This window comes from Colius striatus, chromosome 18 (assembly GCF_028858725.1).
Source record: "Colius striatus isolate bColStr4 chromosome 18, bColStr4.1.hap1, whole genome shotgun sequence".
NCBI lineage: Eukaryota > Metazoa > Chordata > Aves > Coliiformes > Coliidae > Colius > Colius striatus.
This window is the reverse complement of record NC_084776.1, coordinates 1,059,306-1,079,310: the sequence shown is the minus strand read 5'-3', so window position 1 is coordinate 1,079,310 and position 20,005 is coordinate 1,059,306. Positions and strand designations below refer to the sequence as shown.

Below are 20,005 nucleotides of genomic sequence, written 5' to 3'. Positions count from 1 at the left end.
TTTGCTTCTCTGCCAGCCCTGTCCCCTCTTTTCTGGGGGGAAGGTGGGATTCATCCTTCTGCAAACTGACTCCAGGTTAATGAAAACAGAAGGAGCACGCTGTCAGAATTGCCTGTCAGGCACAGAGAAGCCTGGACCAAGGAGAGATGTTGTGGAGGAACAACTCCTGGGATAACTCAGCCTCAAGCCTTCCATTAACAGCAGCTGGAGGAAGCAGCCTGGGAGGAAGCAAACTTCCCCCAATGAGCTGGGATCCCAAGAAGTCTCCAAAGGCCCCTTGGTGACTGTGTCCTTTCTGTTTGTTTTGGTACCCACAAGAAGCGTGGTTTGGGTTTTCTAATAAAAGCCCAGCCTGGGAATGGGAGTTTGCACCATTCCAATCTGCATCACAAACATAAGTGCCAGCACAGCCCAGGCTGGGTGAGAGGCAGCGATGCCTGCCCAGCCCGTGGCTCCCAGCAGCACATCTCCCATGCAGGAAGCTCACACGCCTGTGCAGCCCACTCACCAGCTGCTCACAGACACTGCCCTATTTAAAGACCACTGGAGCTCTCCTGCAGATAAAGATCTGTATTCATGGCTCCAGGAAAAAGGCTGAACAGGACTGGTCTGAACTGGAAACAAAATTCAGGCAGTGCCTTGCAAATAAGTGTCCTACGAACACAGCCATCACCTGAACTCCTGCAGTCACAAACCCACAGTGCTGGCCTCGTGGGTCACTGCAGGGGATGAACACAGGCAGCAATACTGACTGCCCAGCTCTCCAAGCACACTGTGGCATCTGATCACCCCTCGGGGCAACCCAGCTACGGGACTGACGCCTGCCTGGCACAACATACACTGCAAAACCACAGAGGCTTAGAGCACAGGGCTTGGCTAAATATTTAGTTCACCAAAACCAAAGGTGCAGTTGAGTGACACCACTCAGAGGTACAGCCCATGGCTGCCCTGTTGAGGTCTCAGCTAAGCAGCCCAGCAGCAGCATCAGCCAGGTCACAGCGTGTGAAGGTGAGGAAGCTCCTGCCCCAGCTCCTGAATGGAGCCTGGACATTGTATTCATTAGAACAAAAGGATTCAAACCCCAGGACATCCAAGTGCTTGACTTTGCCTGAAGCTGTATTTCTGATCAAGCAAGAAAATCAACTTTTGTTTTTTATTCAATGATAAAATTCAGAGCAAGATGGAGAGTATGTTGTTTGTGCAGCTTCTGGAGCAGCAAAGGGCCCGTGGGCAGCACCCAGGCTGCTCCCTTCTACACCCAACACAGCTCCATTAGCACCAAGGAAAGATCTCAGGGTACAGTCAGCACAAACTGAATTGTCACTGATCTGCATTACACATCAGACAACTCCCTTAATCCGTGTGAGCTCAGAGCAGCCAGACACAGAGCTGGGCTGTGAGTCCTGGCAGCACAGCTCTCAGCAGGACCCGTGTCCATAACGGAGTGAATGAAGGCCAGAGCATCACCCAGCATCTGCAGCCTTCACTTCCACTTTGGTTGGCTCTCAGTAGGGTTTTGTTTGTTTTTTAAACAAAAAAGCTGCTTTAGAAGCCACCTAAGCCAGGTGGTGCTGGCAGAAGCAAAGCCCACAGCATCAGGAGGCACACAGCACCCAGCCCACTGCACAGCAGCTGCCCCAACTGCTGCACAAATGGCACATTTCAGCTTTCCTTACGGATCTGATGGTTGAGGCAAAGGAGAACAAGTAAGTTTTGTCCACAGAAGCATCCCCAGGTAGAAATGTTTGTAAATGTGAATGCTTCTCTTATTGCTTTGCAAAACCATTTGGAAAGCCATTGCCTGAGGAAGCCAGGGACAGAGCAGCTGTCTGGGAAGCAGAGCACGAGATGCATGCCACCCAGCCACTTGAGCTTTTGGGCTCTGCTCAGTACCCAGACATTTTGCTCCAAACTTGTCAGAATCAACATGGAATTTACCAAAGCAGTTGCAACATTCACTGTGGATACCACAACACAACAATCAAGATTCCTGCTGGCCAAGCAGAGCCAGAGCAGTGCCAGTGAAGGCATCTGCAGGGCCCAGCAGCATCTGCTTTGCTACTGATTCATCTCCTTCCACCAGCATAGGAGCAAGTCCTGTAAAGATCCTTGAGACGGGAGAAGCAGATCTGGTTCCTCTCCATAGCCCTTCTAATCCCATAGCAGGGGTAACATCTCATTTTGCAGAGAGCCTTCCAAAACACAGAACTGAAACAGTTTCATGCATCCAGAGCAGGGGAGGGGGAAATCTTTCACCTTTTCATTTTGTTGCTCCCTTTAGCTTGGCACCTCCAGCCTGGCAGTGATTTACTGTGCACCCCTAGCACCAGAGAAGGGCTGACCTTGTTGCCCTGCACTGCCAAGATAATTCTCTGTGGCAAGGCCCAGACTTCAGCACTCACTGACATGTATGCTCCAAACACACCAGGAAGTTCAAGTATTTTCTAAACAGAAAAATCAGATTTAAAAGCAAGAGGTGTCCAAGGCATCAGAATGGAAGCACACAACGCTGGCATCTCTTACTGCAGCTTCAGCTTGGAAGCCTAAGTCTGCAGATTTGGGGTTATCCACTGGAAATCATCAGTAAGAGACGTCATCTTGCATTGCAATGGCTCATGGGCTGGATGCTGCAGCAACTAGAAAGCACGTGGGCAGGGCTGAGTTCAGCTTTGTGCCGCCCACGGGGCAGGAGGAGGAAGGCAGCTGGTGAGAAGATGTGCTGGGGTGGCCTGGTGCTTCCCTTCGGCTGGAAGGTGAGGGTGCTTCTACAGCTCCTCAAATGGCAACCTGAGCCAGCAGTGATGGCAGCCTCCAGGGACATCTTGTCACCCTCGGAGGATGAAATGTGATGAGGATGGTGGCTTAGGCGGATTAGGCCTGGGTTGGAGAGGTGGGTGGTGGCAGGGGTGTCTGCATGCTGACTCACATGTACTAGTTCACCTGGGCTGGAGAGCCGTTGTGGCTTCAGTCTGCAGGCCAGTCCCACTTGCATAATCTAAATCAGTTTGCAAACGACAGTTTGATGAAGCAGATTGAAGGTTTCTCCCAGGGACTGCTCTAGATAAGTAGACTCTAAACAAGACCTACTGTGGAGAGGGCTGTGCCTAATTTGTATCCTAAACCAATCCCAGGCCCTCCCCCAGTCATTTCTTTTACCTGATCAAGGGTTCATAGGAGCCTTTTATCACCCTGAAACAGTAGAAATGCCTTCTGGAATAGATCCAGCCTGGACTGGGCAGAGGTCTCCAACAGACCTGTTCAGCTCAGTCTGCCTACACTCTGTCTAGGCATGAAAACAAACGGCAGAGAGACAGCTCAGAGACCCCAGGAGACAGAAGGACGCACCTTGTAGGCAATGCTGTTGAGAACCTTCATAGCCAAGTCCGAGACGTCGGGGTAGGGGTCAGCAGCGAGGTGAAGGAGCACTCTCCAGATCTGGGTGTAAACACTGTTGAAACTCACACCTAAAACAACAGAACACAAAACAAAGCCCCACAGCAGTGACAATCCAGCAGCTCCAACTCTTTGATCCTATGTGAGAAAACTCATTAGAACTCCAAACATCACCATGACATCTGGGAAAACATCAAGAGAAGAGCTCAGAAACACCCTGCCCAGGCACTTTGTTTTGTCTGTCTCTGTGAACCCTGCCAGGGCTTGTAAAGTGAAGAAAGCAAAATAAGGGCTGCCTAACTCCACTCCACTCCAAGCTCTAGTTTCCTGAGCTGCTGAAGCAAATAATCTGAAAAGGCCAAGTGGATAATGGCTTTGGATTTCCTCAGCTAAAACACTCAATGGCACAAAGCCACACTCACTGGTTTAGGTCTTTAGGGTTGGTTTTATCGCTGTTTTAAGCGTTAATACTCAGCTGGAACGTTCAGGGGGTTCTATATCCCACCAGTTTACTGGACACCTGAATGTCCAAAGCTTCGGGACCTGTGCCTTTGTGAAGCAGTAAGTCTAACTCAGTCCTTCCTATTGACATTTGCATCAATTCCTCAATTGCCAGTTGGTTCTTTAATGAGAATATGTGCTGTGTTTGGGCAGAAGGGACTGTCACACAAAGTGCAAACCAGATTAATCAGCAACTGACAAAATTCTGTGAACATTTTATTTGCTGCTTTTAGGAGAAGCTTTAATTTGTTATTCTTTCTTCTGAGCCTCACAATGTCTAATAGCTGCAACACCGTTGTTTGGGAGCTGAGCCATTTGGGCAGTGTCCAAGTGGTTGTGCTAACAAAAAAAAGGAACAAAAATAGGGATTTGAGATGAGTCACAATCAATGGCAAACGACAGATCAAGCTGTTGCTGCTTTTCCTTTTGTGGGTTTGGAGGCATCTAAATAGAAAGCGTTCAGCTGAGGCAGAAAGGTTCCTTGGTCAACAGGCAGCTTCTGACCTTGGGCAGCTGCTAAACCTGACACTCCAACCCACAGCAAGGAGACTGGGGCAGCCCAGGTCTGAGCTTTGGCTGGAGAAGGCAGGCAGCACACGGTAAGGAGCTGCAGGAGGATGCAGCAGCACTTGATGTGTCTGTCTGACGAGCCAAGGGAACCTTTCTCCTGCCACAAACATTCTTCAGCACGTGCCAAAGCCTTCTGCAAAATGCAAAGCCAACGACCTGACTTCATGCTCTCATCTGACCTGCAGAGAGAAGGGCCTCTCACTCACTCAGCTGACATCCAAAGGCTTTCCAAGTGGCATCTGCTTACAGTTTCAGTCAGAAATCCCACAAACCCCACTGACTAGCTGCTGCTCGTTTGCTGGGGCTGACCCAACCCCAACGGCTAATCCTAACCCTGCCCAGGCAGGAAAGCTGGCACCACCTCAAATTCACCCAGGAAAAACACAGAGATGATCATCCAAGAAGGCAGTAACAGCTGTCAAGATCCAGCAGAGTCCACGGACACTGATCTGTGCTCTTTGGCTTGCAGCAGCTGAGGACAGAGCCCCAGGTGTAGGAGATGAAGGCAGCGTGAGCCCCGTGCGCACGTGCTGAGCACAACGGGACGGTGCAGACCCAGCCCAGGGTTTGGCTCTGGGCTTAACAGGTAAAAATCATTGCTTCAGAAGCTCTTTGTCCATGCTTAGCTAAAGAAAATGCCAATTCACATAAAATCTCTGCTGGGAAGAGGGTTAGTTGTCCCAGCCCCGAAGGATGGGGGTGCAGTGCTTTCTGCCTTCTCCAGTTAGGCTTTATTTTTGCAGTTGCCACATTCATCCTGGAAGCTTCTAGTACAAGGGAAAGAAAAAAGGGAGGAGGAAAGATAAAGAAGAAGAGAAGGAGACAGACAAAGTGCTGCATGCTGTGGGAGGGTAAAAAAGCCCCAGCCCCTGAAGCAGTTATAGCCAGGTAATGCCATCTGAGGTCTGCTCAGGCTCTGCCTCCTACATTTGGTCCTGTGCAGAGTTACGTAATGACCAAGGGGAAATCTGCACAGCCTGGTTTCTTTTAAAGCCTTGGAAGACAGTAAAAGGAAAAGGAGAGATCAGGAGAGTGAGAGGGTTCCCATCAGACTTCCCAGGGTCTCTGGTAACCGCTGAACCACCTCAGTCACGGCGCACTAACGAAGAAAAACCCGACGACATTTCTGATCCATCCAAGCATCATGAGAAAACAAATTTCAAGCAGAACCACAGCAGTGCAATTCCTCATGCACCCAGCAGCCTCTGAAGAGAACAGAGGGAATTTCTACTAAGGCATATGGGGCTCAGAGCTGCTGCTCCAAGGACGGGTCCTTTCTCCTCCCCCTGCCCGTGTCGGTGCTGCTCCCTGCGCTGATTCAGTCCAGTGGCACATCTGACACAGCTCCCTGTGAAAACCTGAGCACCAACTCAGGTTGTTGAGGTGGCAGGAGGAACAGCAGCTTCATTTCACATAATGGACTAAAAGGCAAAAAATATCCAGGAGATGCAAACAAAGAGCTGAGCAAAGGGGCCGGGGTGTTAATCTAAACAGACAGCTCTGTAATTAGTCAGGCTGATTCACAGCCAGCTGAACCGACCTTGCAGCGCAGGTTTGTGTTTACAAAACGATTCCTCTCTGCTAAGAATGTCACAAATAAATTGCCTGTCTTTACTGACAGCTCTGATGGTCTTTGCATGTGCCTTTCCTGAGCTGTAGGAGCCAGCACCTGCTGCAGCCCTGCGCCCGGGTCACCGAGCCCACCACGGGCAGAGCCACCCTGGATGCAAACATTGGTGCTAGTGTCTGTGGTATTCTTTTGGATTTGCCAGGCTTTGCCAGGGTTTCTTTGCAATCCCCTGTAAATTCACTGCAGTGATTTTAAGCCTTGACCTCCAGCAGAAGGTGACGTCCACTCCCCCCATCACAGCAGCAAAACCTGACCAATAGCTGCGCCGGGGCTGCCGGCCCAGAGGCTGCTCCTGCGCCCGCCTGCCCTGGGAAAGGCAAGCTCCAACGGGCCAGGGGGCAGCCAGCTGAAGTGGCTCAGCCTCAACAGTGCCTGAGGACTCTGGCACCTGCTTCCCATGGACACTGATCCCACCTGCCCTGTCCATGAGGATCCCACACTCCTCTCCTCTTCCCCTGAGTGACGCAGAAGGTCCCGAGAGAGCTATCAGATAAACCCCACTGCTCTCTGACTTGGACTTCAACAAGAGTGGACAACAGCCTGTTCCCTGTCCCAACACTCACTCTCTTACTTGCTGCAGCTCACTGTCCACCTACACCTCTTGTTCTCCTCATCCTCACTGCAAACACAGCAACAGATGACTTACTTCGAGGCAGCACGTAAGGACATATCTGGTGACATGGCAAATAAGACTTCTGTCCCCAGCCTCTCCTGCTGGAAAAGTGAACTGTTCCCCAGCATTTCATCACTCCAAGATTTACTTTCCTCCTTCTCTGATCATTCCTCAATCTAATCCCTCCAGTGACGCTCTCAGTAGGACACAGACTTTAATCTCACAGTGTGGGTATGAATAACCAGCCCCAGGGTGTGCAAAACCCCCACCTCAACTCCTTCTCTTTTCCTATCTTAAAACTAAGCTAAGGTAAAAATTTCCAGGACCCCAAGACTAATGAGGAGTTGTATGGAAGAGGCAGCAAGGCTCAGCTTCCCATGCAAACCGATGCCTTTGTTGACTGACTGAAAGCTGCCTCTTGCCAAAACAGGGGCCAGCAATAAACATCCCTGCTGGTACCAGGACTGTCTGGGCAAGGAGCAGTCTGCCAGAAAACAGCCCTGAAAGTACCTGTTGTGTTTGGGGGGGCACTACACAGGGGCAAGTGCTAAGAACCTGTTTGGAAACCGGCACGAGAGGTTTTCCTCCCGGTTATGGGACGTTTATGTGATGCTGCAATGTCAGTGAAGTGGATGCAATGATCCAGGATAATCCCCCTGGCACCACGTTCCTAAAATCACAAGAGAGGAAGAAAGCCTTAAACATCAGTGAACCAGCCCCTGGGAATGTAGACTCCAGGACTCAACTCTGCTGGAGTTTATTGCTACAGACTAGATTTCTGCTTTGGTTTGAGTCTTCCCGTGTGCCCAAAGCATCCTTTGGACTGTTCTGCCTGGCTCAGGGATTTGGCAGTCAGCACTGCAGAGCCAAATCACCACCACTGCTTCCAAAAGGTACACAGCAGAGCAAACATCTCTTCAGTCGAGACAAGCCTGTTACCCAGGTGGGCTCCTCTCCGAGTTACCCCCCTCACGCTGCCTGGGCAGCAGCCTGTCTTTGCACACTGGAACCTTCCAGCAAGGGGTTAACGTGAGCCTGGGCTGTCTGTGCAGCAGCCTGGCACTGCTGAGGGTGGCTGCAGCTGATGGCATTCTGAGAACTCTTTCCTTGGGGAGCAGGAGAGCACAGGCTGGAAGATGGTGATTCTTCAGCAGAAATGAGAAGAGCCTGGCTCCAGCAGACACGCTGCAGGTAATGGGATTCCGTGTGAGTTATGAATTTTAAACACTGGTATAAGCTCTGCTGCTTCCAGCTGGATGTGAGCTCTTCTGGTCGAATAGAAATGAGGGAGGCTTCAGAGAACTGCTCTTTTTGTTTTCCTTGGTCTCCCTCACTCATCTCCTGCTTCTTTTCCAACTGAGCTGCAAAGCCCTTGTGATGGCACCAGCCAGTGAGCAGACACCAGCCACTGAGCAGACACCAGCCACTGAGCAGACACCAGCCACTGAGCAGACACCAGCGTGCACCAGTGGAAGCACAACCCAAGTTGGAGTTTAAGATGGAGAAAAACTTCCTAACATTCCTGTCATGCTTTAGAAGATCCAATTTAGTACCTACAATCCAAAGTGAATGAATTGACCAAGTTTCTAATGAACACGTGATTTCAAACTGCCACAGAAACACATTTCCTGGTCACAAAGGAAACACAGAGACTTGCCCAGCACTCCTCTGCTGCATCCTGCCAAAAGCCAGATCCCTCTGTGTTATCATGCCCAGACTGAGACTGAAAAACTACAGCTAGGGTAAAGCAATGCTGCTGTGAGCCATGACTGGGAAAGTGAGCTGGAAAACAACTGAACTGAGCTACTTTCACATGAACATATCAGGTTTGTTCTGTAAAAGAAATGCAAATAACCCATTATGTGCAAATCAGCCCAGTGCTGCCAGAACACAAGGAAAACCTCCTTTCCTTCTGTGCTACAGCAGCTCTGCAGAGCTCCCTGCATCACCCAGAGTACCTGATGCCAGGAGGGAAGGGCACAGCTGAGTGGTGTTAAGGAGCTCAGTGCTGTGAGTGAGGTTAGAGCTGCTTATCTGGGAGGAAATAATGAAGAGGGGACTGGAGGCAGTGGGATCAGCCACAAAACTACACACACAAGAGCAGACTTCTGTGAAACACTCAGGCTTTTTGCTTTTAAGACACAGTCTGGGATTTCTTCTAAGTCCTATTTTAAGAATGCACATAGAGACCATTGTGGGAAATCAGGCAGCTGAGACTGCAGAACACAAGAATCAAGGGGCTGTGCTGTATGGAAATACAACCCATGTCAAAGATCCCCAGGGAAGCAGGTAGTGCCCATGTGCCCAGCTGCTGTGCCCTCACTTTTCCAGCCAATATAACTGCAGTGCACATTCAGTTCCTGTACATGCCACATTTCTGTGCTTAAATTCCCAATGGGACTGCTGTCCATTGCAGTGAGGCTTAAAGCTGGAGTCAACAGCTCTCACTTGCAGTCCCTCCATCAGGGTGGGAGTGACTCTGCTCTGCAGGGAGCTGAACCAAACACAAGAGGAACTGCTCCTGCCCTCCAGACCTTTTGTTGGAGGAAGATCTAGCAGGAGCCAAGACCTAAACTTGCACAAAAGCCAGTGCAAGCACATGAAGAAAGGTGACACTGAAGGAAGGGTGGGAGAGTCTTTACTCACCTATTAGTGAATTCAGAGAAGAGTAAGAGCTGACTCGCCTCATCTTGTCAATAGTCTCAAAGGACAAGATGTACTCCTCATTCTCAGGGCTGCCCAAGGTGCTGCTGGCACTGCTGCTGGTGCTGAGATTCCCAGGAGAAAATGCCACAGAGCTTCCAGCTGCCAAGAGAAAAGGGGCAAGTGCTGAAACAAGAATCTCTGCCCAGGCATAGCAGCTCTCCTCTAAACCCTGCAGCACGGAACGGAGGTGTTGGCAAACCCACAGCGTTCCCTTTAGACACCGAGTGTTTGAATACAGAGTAAGCACCAAGGGGTCAGAAACGATTCAGTGAAAAACCTGTGTGTGTTGGGAAGCTGGAAGGCACCTTTTGATTCCCCAAACATGCAGAAAAGTCAATCCTAATGACCAGAAAATGGAAACTAATTGTGAGGCTCCTCACCCGAGCCCCTGGAGCTGGCTGAAGGGTCAGTGGCAGATCATGTTCTCCTGCACATGGCATTTCCCAGCTTCCAAGAGGGGAGGAAAGGGGTAAAGGTAAAGAAAAACCAAAGAATGCTGAAGTCTCTCTTACATTCCTCATTCAGGCTGAGGTTCTGCAAGGACTTGTTCAAGTTCCTGGCCGTGGTCACCGCTCGGATGTTGCCGTAGGAGCTGACTGAGCGCAGCCTCGGCGTGCACGGCCCGTCCCGCACCGGTGTCAAACTCCCACCCTCTGTGGAGACACAATTCAGCAACTGCAGACACAGCCAGAGTGATCCCAGCCTTAGCACCCAGCAAATATGCAACTGAACCACTACCAGCACTACCAGAATCTAATCACTGCCCGTTAGGCTAAAGGTGAGGCATGACAGAGGATGCTCCGTGCACACAGTGGGCACAGACCTTGTGTCTCTCCTGCTTGGGCTGGGATTCTGCTACATCCAACAGGACCAGGTGAGCTGAGCCTTGCCAGTGCCTGGGGACTGCCTGAGAGGCATGATGACTCTGCTCTCCAGGTCTCGTCAGTAGGCAGCTTGTGCAGCCTTTTGTCTGGCTTCTGCTCATCAACAAACTGCTACAGTTTATCATTCTAAAGAGTTATGAGAATTCTGGTTTCCTGGCCAAACTTCAGGCCTGGTCACATCTCACCCACTTACACTGTCCTCAGCTTTTCCCCCTTCACTCCTGAACACACACACACAGAGCCACGGCTTTGGAACAGCTGGGTTGCTTCTCTGCAGAAGTGGCTGTGTTATGGTGGTGTGGCCAATGCTGCCAGTGCATCCTACCTACAAACACTCTGTGAAAAGCACCATAGAAACTGCATGCAATGTTTATTTCCTGCAGCAACAAGGTCAAAGGTGGAGAAGCTGATCTTCCAATACGCTTCAGTTATTCAGACAATCAAGCCACTCCTTGCAGACACAGCACATGCTCTTGTCCCCAGGTTTCTGTTGCAACAATCCCCTTCTCCTTCAAGATTTCCAATGTACTTTACATTTAAAGAAAGTACCAGGTTAGTAACAATTACACCAGGGCTTTTCAGTCCTCCCATCAGCAACAGACACAACAGAGGGCTGGGAGCACAGGCACAGAGCATGAAGCTCTTCACCGCCCCTGGCCTGGTGCTTTGCAGCAGTGTGGCTGGGTCACTGCTGTGTGATGATGCTTCCCATCAGGTCAACACAACACTGAAGCTTCAGGTATCATTTGAGGGGAGAAAAAAGCCTGGTAAGCCTGTGCACTGCCTGACAAACACACTGACCTCCACCTGAAGGGAATCCCTTTGAATTCGACGGGGATTTCAGTCCCCAGGACTTGCTGGTGAGCTGCAGCTGTGTTTTGGATGGAGGCTCAGGGGAGGATGCACTTCTCCAGAGCAATATATTACAGTGCTAAGCAGATGTCAGAGCTGCCTGTCACGTCACTTGGCTCTGCAGCAGAGGTGCCACTTGATAAATCACCACCAGCAAGAGTTTCATTGTGTTGGGCAAACTCCTGTGATGGAAGTTCCCCAGCGCTTCCACAAACCACCCACCTGTGGCAGCTGGAGAAGGCAGAGGGTAATTCTTCTCTTCTTCCATGAACTGCAAGGCCACAGTGCAGAAATTGCTTTCATATTGAACCACCAGGTGACTCAGAGCAACCACCAGCTCCTAGGGAAGAAGAGGCAGGTGTTCAGTGGCTTCATAGGTCAGAGACAACAGAGCGAGGGAAACACAGGACAACGTGGTCACTACTGGTGGCATTACTGGGTGGCCATCCAGACTCATGGTTTTCCCTTCACAGGGGTGAACTGGAGGAAGACAGAGCACTCTGCTTCAGATCTAATCCTTCACAAGCCTTTTCTCTCTCCCACTGCTCTTTGATTCTGCCCAGTATTGTCAAACTGATGCAGTGTCATGGCAAGTACTGAACTGGTGACTGGCAGCAGCTCCCTCTGCCCCTGTGCCTGCAGCAGGCTCACCCACCAGAAGCTGTGTTTCCTGCAGAGCTGCAACGAGCTGTGCCAGGGATTGGTGTCCTGAGCCCTCGGTGGCACAGCCTTGACCCTCTCCCTGGGCTGCACATGTATGCTCAGGGCAGAGCTCTCATCCAACAGCCTGTCCTGCATTTGCTCTGAGCTGAAGGAAACAGAACTTGACATGAGGCCCCTGGGGACACAACTCAGCTCTTCTCTGAGGAAAGCTGCTGTTTGAACCCTCCTCAGGTCTCGTCCTGCCCTGCAATGTCAGCAACTAACATGAGAATGTGCTGCCTCCCTGCAAGGGGCCCTCGGTCTGCTCCTCCTCAGAGCTGCACCTTGGGAACCTGAATTACTGGGGTGGGGAGGGCAGGTGAAGTTCAGACCCTCTGTTAGGAGCTGCTCACTAGGCACTTGGAAGCAGCAAATGGGAGAGGTGGAGAGCTGACTTTGGTTGCTGCTTCTCTGTTCAGGAGACTAATCTGCAAAACAGAGATTTATGACTCTCCAAGAGCACGTAGTGGAATGTGCACTTCTCCCTTGAATTAAACTGATTAAATGCTGGGGAGAGATAACAAAACTTAATCCTCACAATGCTGGTGACAACTGTCAGGGTACTGCTGTCCCAGTTCAGTAAACACAAGCATCAGGACACCTAAGTACAGCCATCAAGAACAATCCAGAATGTCAAAAACTATTTAGTGTACTATTAATGTGCAATGGTGGATCAGCAGCTGTAATTCTCCAGCACCTGGAGCACTCTGAAGCAGTCTGTCATCCATCCCTGTGGTTTCTAGAAACAGTGAGAACTTGTGACTGCACAAAGCTCTCGTGTTCTCTCCACAGCACTCACTCCCTCTCCCCTTCCCTCCCTTCACCTCACATTCCTACAGCACATCACTATTGCTTTCAAACCCTGGGAACCTCTCATGTTGCAGCCAAAGCAAAGAAGCAGGTTACCAGCACAGGGGCCCAGCAAGAATGCTCAGTGTCTGCTGCATCTGAAAGACTTCAGTGCAACTCCTCCCTTTCCTTACCATCAAATGGTTTGGGCTGGAAGGGATACTAAAGATCCTCCAGTTCCAACTCCTCGCCCTGGGCAGGGGCAGCTTCCTCTAGCCCAGGTTGCTCCAAGCCCCATCCTACCTGCCCTTGAATGCCTCCAGGGATGAGGCACCCACAGCCTCTCTGGACAACTTGTCCTCACCACCCTCACAGGGAAGAGCTTATCCCTGCCTTTACACTCTCTTTACATTCAAAGAGCAGCATGTAAAGGTTCCCTCGGGCTCCTGAGACTGGTGCTCCTGCCTCAGACATTTGCTCAGGGGAACACACGAGTTAAATCACAGCTTCAGCCTTCAACAGCAGAAATGTTTTGATTTCAACAGCCACCTTGTCGACACCTGGACACAGTGACAGGCTACACTTTACCCCTGGCACTGCAGAGGAGATGCACTGCTGTAAGAGGTGCACTGGAGAAGGGTAAGTGGGAACAGGAGCAGCCCAGAAGGCTCCAGGGCCACGAGCCTGGCTGTGCTGCTTCCCAGCAGGAGCTGCAGTGCACAGGCCTGACAGCAAATCAGATACATCCAAATGAGTGAGATGAGCTGAAGAGCCTATGAGATAACGCAGTGCTCTGGCTCAGCACAGAGCTCATCAGAACCCCCAGGTCCCTCCCATACCTTTCTAACCATGGGGCTGCCGTCGTTGATGAGCTGGGCCAGCATCATGGCCACGTTGTGGTCGATGGTGGTGGAGTGGTCAGTCCTCTCAGCAGAGTTGCCCACAAACGTTCCCAGGGCAAAGACTGCAGCACAGCGAACCTGGGAGACACCAGCAGTCGTTGGCCTCTTTGTTTCCAGCTTGCCAGTGGGATGTTTTTCCACCCCCACAAACGGCATCTCTGGAAAGGTGGGCTACTGTGTCAGGTAACAGTGAGGGTTAAGGGGAAGCCCATGGAGAGTAGAAGCCACAGCAGACTCAGCAAGGCACTGAGTGATAACTATTCACAGATGCTGGGGTATCCCAGCATACTCAGTGACCTTCCCATGGGTGGCTTTTCCAGCTGGCTTTGGAACAAGGGACACAGGGAGCTCCTGTTGGGATGTGAATCCCTTTAGTAAGGCAGAAGATGAGGGAAAACAGGGGAAAAGGCAGCAGCTGAAATCAGGGTAAATGCTGCCAGATCACACAAGGAATGGAGGGATCAGATGGCCTGGTAATCTTACAGCTTGCCTTGGCAGAGCCTGCAGGGGGGAGACCAGGGCAATGGGCAGCTGCAGCATGTGCTGCACGGAGTGGGAACGCTCCCTGGGCATCTCAGAGCTGTGGGTGTCTGTGAGGGTGCTCAGCCCCAGCCTCACGCCCACACTGCACAGAGATGGGCAAGGAAGGGGCCACAGAAGGGATGGGAGGCTGTGGGACAGGAAGCCTGGATGCAAGGGGGAATGTGATCTCTCATCAGTGCATGTTTAGCCGTGGTGTTCCTCTCCAGGCTCGCCTCTCCCACACGGTGTAATCTCACCGGGGTCTGACAGGCTCTGCCAATCACCACACAAGAATCGCTGCTCTCCAGAGTTTGTCACCAAGGTAAAGCACATTCAACTAAAGATGCATTTTCACACATATCAGGAGGAGAAGAGTTTTCATACTTGGACAAGAAGACTGGGGGTTCTTTGCAGCACACCGAGCTCTGCGGCTGCATTTTTAACAAGCTCCTGACACACAAGCAAGAAAAACCACGGTGTTTCCTAACCCTGGTGCCAGAATTCCAGGGCTTTTGGGCTGCACAAGCTCCTCTGCATTGCTTTGGTCACTTCTCTTGCAGGGCTTGTACGATTTGCAGAAACAGCAACACGATGTTCCTTCGAGCCAGACGGAGCACAACGCTCGCCAAGGCCCTGGTTTTGTAACAAGTCCTGTGGCCCTCTGGCAAAACTCTGACAATTCAACTGGTGTTTGCTTAAGCTGGATTTTTACCTCTGGGATGGGATCTGAGAGGAGGCTGTAGAGCTTCTCGTGGGCGCTGTCTCTCACCCCACACCACCTGGCCGAGTCAAAGTTCTGCCAGATGCGGCCCAGACAAATGGCCACCCACTGGCGCAGGAGCGGGTGCGGATCGCTCAGCTGCTCCAGGCAGATGGCTATCAGGTTTCCTTGAAGACAAGCTTCCTGAAACACAGATCGATGCCATTTGTTTTGGATGGCAGCTTCCCACCTCATCAGCAGAGAAGATGCTTTCTGAAACAGACAGAACTCGAGAGACAACCGTGATTCAGGGCGCCCAGAGGGACTCTGGCACAAAGCACATTTGGAAGCAGCACGAAGGGAAGGTCAGCTCCACACTGCTATAGCTACATAGGTGAGCAATAGCAACGCCTCCTGTCATGCATAAAGCCTGGTTTTGCTCACTGGAAAGATTCCTTACACCTGTCACAGCCCCAGGGTTTATGGCTCATTCCATTTACCTTTCCCAAGAACTTTATCACAGCCATCAAGCTTCCCCTGACAGGAGGCACACATCATGTCCTCACCAGCACATCAGGGTGCTGCTGCAGGGCTGCTTGTGGGGTGACCTGTGTCCTTAACCTCCCCTTCCAGGAGCCAGGTCCATTTCTCACACTTCCAGGTCAATTCTTCTTTTAATCCACACAAAAATAACAGAAAGCAATCCTGTAGCTCAGCTGCCCAGCTCGGTCTGTGCTTTACTGCAAGCCAGGACACTCCTGTCACAGGAAAGGCACATGCAGAGGAGAGGCAGAGGAGAAGGAAAGGAGGAAGGATGCTGGGACTCACCTGTCCAGTGTTGTAGTTGTTAACAATCACAGCCAGGATAAAAGCTGTCATTGTCCTGTGTTCAGCCTGAAAACAACACACAGCTAATTGTTATCTAGAAAACAGGTCAGACAACAGCTACCTCCCAAGGACTGTGAACCAGGACGTTACTCTGAGTGCAGTCTGCATCATGGCAAAAGAAAAGGGAAAGCAAGCTAGAGTTCTCTTGTCACCCCTCACCCCTGAGACACCTCATCAGACTGCCAGTGTGACCCTCCCCAGCAGCCTCTGCCTGCTGCTCTGGGGGAGTCACAGCAACACCCTCTGCAGGGAGACACAAACAGCTCCTGCAGGGGGAATTAGCAAAGCTGCAGCACAGTTGGGCTGCCTCTGAGCCAACCCCCAGGAGCTGCCTCCCATCCTCACCACGAGTAACTGGTACTTCTGTGACTTCCACCAAGTCTGGGAAGTCCTGTTTGTCTTGGCTGTCTGTACCAGGCAACCTGGCAGCAGCATTTTCAGCTCCCCTGGTCACTGTCTCTGCAGCCCAGCAGTGACCCTCTGGCAGAGCACTGGGTGTCACAGCCCTGCCCTGGCACCTGCTGCACAGCAGCAACAGATGCTCAGACAAGCTGAGGCAAGTCTACAAGAGCCTGAACACAGAGGACTTGTCCTTACTGGCATATAAGGATCTGCCAGAACAGAGAGGAAATACTTGTGCCCGTTGTCCTTCACGAGGTCAGCTTGGCATGACTGCAAAAAACAGAGAAACACGGTGACTAGAGCAACAAAAAACCTTTTCCTCCAGTCACATGAATGTTCCATGTCTTGAGAAGCCAAATGAACCATGAGCTCTCCACTGGAGCTGCAGCCAGAGCTCCTGCTGGGACAGCCCCGAGCAGCAGCTGAAGGAGGGAACTGCTGCAAACCACCTGGAAATGGGGCGTCCTGCTCAGGAGAGGAGTTAAACTTGACACCTCTCTGTCCCACCTTAAAGCCTCACCAGTAGTTGAGAGACACCAAAGGCAAAACTGAGGATTAATTGGTTGTCTTTTGTCCAGACAATTACCTTAACACAGATCAGGTTTGCTGATAGCTGCTGCTCTCTACCTTCTAGTTGTACAGTTAGATTTCTGCCTAATTAGTGTAAAATCCTGGTCAAAGCTGCCAGGTTCCCCAGGCAGGGAGTCCAGGCCCTGAGCTTTCCTTTGGGAGGACGGTACAGCCACCAAGAGCCAAGGGAGCAGCTCGTGCTGTGTGTCCAGGTGTATGGGGGCACTGTGGGCTGCTGAGGCACAGGTTGGTGCAGATGCTCTGGGGTCCCTCCTGTCCCCTCCCCACTCAGTCTTATCCACAGCACTGCAGAGCCAGGGATGTTTTTGGGTGTTTGGTCTGTGACCCTTCTTCAATTACCACCCTCAGGATTACAGGAGGTGCAGCCTGGTGGCACAGACAGTCCTTCCTTGTTCCTTCTCTATCAGTGTGGCTGATTTCCCAGTTCAGCCTGGCAGCCTGAGGCAGTGTCCTGTGAACATCCAAGTGCCATCTTTGATGTGCAGTACAACTCCTGGAGACTGCCCCACAGCGTGTTCCTCTTGCAGTGGCCCCCATCACCAGCACACTGGTCAGAGTGGGCCAAAGGAGGGATTATTCATCCTTCACACATTCACTCTTTACATTTCACCCAATCCCTTGCCCAGGCAGGGCTGGGCTTTGACAGGATTTCAACTCTTCTACACAAATGAGACTAATTGCTGTATTATTTGGGCAAGTGCTAATACATGTTCCATCAGCAGAGCAGCAGCATGTAGCAGCCTGACCTCCTCCTACACACAACCACACACTGCAGAGCAGCTCCACTGCCTGTAAAAGCCTGGAAGGAGGATAAGGAGGGTTGTCCTGGGGCAGCACTGGCAGTGAAGCACGTGGTGTACACCTTGGCTTTGCTCACACACCAACTCAGGCTTTGGGCTGACAGATTAGGGTCAAACCAAAAGAATTCATACTATGAAAGGGAAGGGAGGAAATACTGACTTGGCAAAGTTTCCCCTGGGGCTCTGCTGTGTGCCTCATGCCTGAGATGGGATCATCTATTTTTTATCAGGTGTAGAAGGTGAAGGAGGGAACTAATTGTTGATTCTGTGAAAGGAGAGGGGATGGCAAGGCAGAGATGCAAGAGAATATTTTATTGCTGAAGGGAACGAAGATGCTGGTTTTGGCAGACCAAAGAGCAGAGGGACCAGGCTGATGTCAGGCTGCAGCTAGGGGAGGCTTCTCCTCACTCTTGTGTAATGCTGCAGAAAAAACCCAACAGGCTTCCCTTTTCCCTCCCTTTTTATGTCTCAGTGGGAATACTTTGTGCTCCTTACAAAACCCAGTCTCTTGGCTATCATGTAGGCAAACAGACACCACAAAGAGAAGGCTGCCCACTTTCACACTCCATTTATTGTGCTGCCACCCTTACCCAAACACCTGAGGTTTGAGGGGGGGAGGCAACCTCTATAATCAGCACACTTGCTTAAACCCTCTCTGCTTAGATCCCCTGAACAATATGGGAAGCCAGCATCAGTAACACCTCCTCCTCAAGGAATAAGCAGCTACACTTGTGAATAATAATCCAGCATGACCAAAACAAGCTGCAGGCTTGGTGTGAAAGTTCAGAACTTACATAAGATACAAAGCTCCCAAGCTGGGAGGGACTAGCACACAGATCTCTGCTTTCTCCTTAATATAACCTATGTGCTTGTAACATCCCTAAAAACCTCCCCAGTGTCTGGGGACAGCAGCAATCCTGATGGCAGCCTGGCTTCAGCCCCACAGCAAGTGAAGGATGGCATGACACTTCATGTAAATGATCCATGAGCCTGCTCTGAAACATACCTGGGGCTGAGGTGTCAGCCATGGAGAAGCAGCAGCCATCAAAAGTAAGTTTTCCAAGAGTAGCTTTAAGATGAATAGTTTTCATTTTGCTTTCCCAAATCCTCTTGGGATGTTAATGAAAATGTGTTTATAAAGCTAAACCTGACAGTGCTAGATCAACAGTGGGGAAAGAGCCAACACATTCAGTATTCTGCTTAATGAAATGGGAGAGATAGAACAAAAATAAACCTCCAAATAAGCAAGATCCAACTTCCTCCAGCAGTTCATATCAGCTTATAATCATGCCTGCAGTTAACTGTGCACTACAACAAGCAATTTTACATTGCTCACCTAATTCCACCCACAAACCACAGTCACACTCCTGACCACACAAACTCAGCCACAGTTACTTACCTGCTTAATTACTTATTGCAAACCCACACACTAGAGGGTTGGCTAAGGCTATCTGTAAAAATCAGGGCTGAGTTTTTAAACCTCATCTAGAAAGGTGCCACACTACTGTAGAGAAGCCCAAACCCATGGACCTGTGCCAGGAATAACCTGTCTCCCGTGGGGGGCCAATCCCTCTGTGCCACACATCTGCAATGCACCAGCACAGCCCTGGAGCAAGGTTTGTGAGTAAAGTCACCAAAAATGACTTTTGACTTATTTCTGGGAAAATTGTGTCTGAAGACTCCCCACAGGCTGGTTTGGCTCCTCCAGGGAGGGTCCTGAGTGAAGCTTGGTCACGATCTGAATGATCTGAGGGAGAGGAGGGAGTGTGTGTGTGCCCACACCTGGGAATACCTGACAGAAGCTACAAGTGCATTTTAAGCCCCACCTCAGCAGGCAAAGCACTATCTTCCCCCAAAAAGATGCAACCAGTGATGGCTTTTGCCTAGAGGACATCCACCCCAGAACCAGAGGAGGAGCTAGGTGACACCAACAGAAGTGGGCAGCCAATCTATCTGGTGTCAGCACCTCCAGGAGGTTCCCATCCACAAAGTTTCAGCAGCTCACTTTCAGAGATGTCAAATAAACTAATGAGGGAGTGTGATGGGTGCCAGCTAATGCAGGGTGCTTCTCAAGCACCTCAGGAGAAAGGCTCCAGTCTAAAGCCCCTGGGTCAAGCAAACAGGCAGCAGGGCAGGGGAAGGCACGTCACTGAAACCCAGAGGAATCAGCCAAGCTCACAAGTACTCACACTGTCCACTGCCAGAATTTTGGCCCAGATGAAGACAAGGAGCGGCCTCAGCTCACGAGCTGAACTCTGGAGCAGCTTCAGCACGTAGGGGAAGATGCCAACAGACAGGGCCTGGGGAAGAGCAGAGGGCAGTGAGCGCCGGGGCCCTGCACAGACACGGATGAGACACCTGGCAGAAAACATTTCACACATTTCTAGTAAAGAGGAGCTCCCTGGGTATTGCTCTGTTGCTCATTTTAATTCTGACTGTCACCAGATCTGTTCAGGCTCATTTGGCCCACGGAGACTGGGATTTAATTCAGCGCTCGCGCTGTTTCATGCTTCAGGAGCTGTTGGGCTCTCAGATGGGGCCATTTACCCTCCCAAGCACA

The 20,005-nt window shown here is 51.0% G+C and overlaps 1 protein-coding gene across 3 annotated transcripts in view; it reads right to left on the bottom strand.

The window, feature by feature from the left end:
* Window positions 1-20,005, bottom strand: part of RPTOR (regulatory associated protein of MTOR complex 1) — a 125,730-nt gene that overhangs the window by 32,434 nt on the left and 73,291 nt on the right. For 2 of the 3 annotated variants that reach the window (XM_062010874.1, XM_062010875.1), the window contains exons 13-21: window positions 19,635-19,745; window positions 16,250-16,324; window positions 15,593-15,658; window positions 14,777-14,968; window positions 13,480-13,620; window positions 11,372-11,489; window positions 9,926-10,066; window positions 9,354-9,512; window positions 3,346-3,464 (exon numbers count right to left, since the gene is read on the bottom strand). In XM_062010874.1, coding sequence (XP_061866858.1) covers window positions 3,346-3,464; window positions 9,354-9,512; window positions 9,926-10,066; window positions 11,372-11,489; window positions 13,480-13,620; window positions 14,777-14,968; window positions 15,593-15,658; window positions 16,250-16,324; window positions 19,635-19,745 — 1,122 coding nt within the window. The remainder of the gene's footprint in view (window positions 1-3,345; window positions 3,465-9,353; window positions 9,513-9,925; window positions 10,067-11,371; window positions 11,490-13,479; window positions 13,621-14,776; window positions 14,969-15,592; window positions 15,659-16,249; window positions 16,325-19,634; window positions 19,746-20,005) is intronic. The other variant, XM_062010876.1, reaches the window with a different exon arrangement.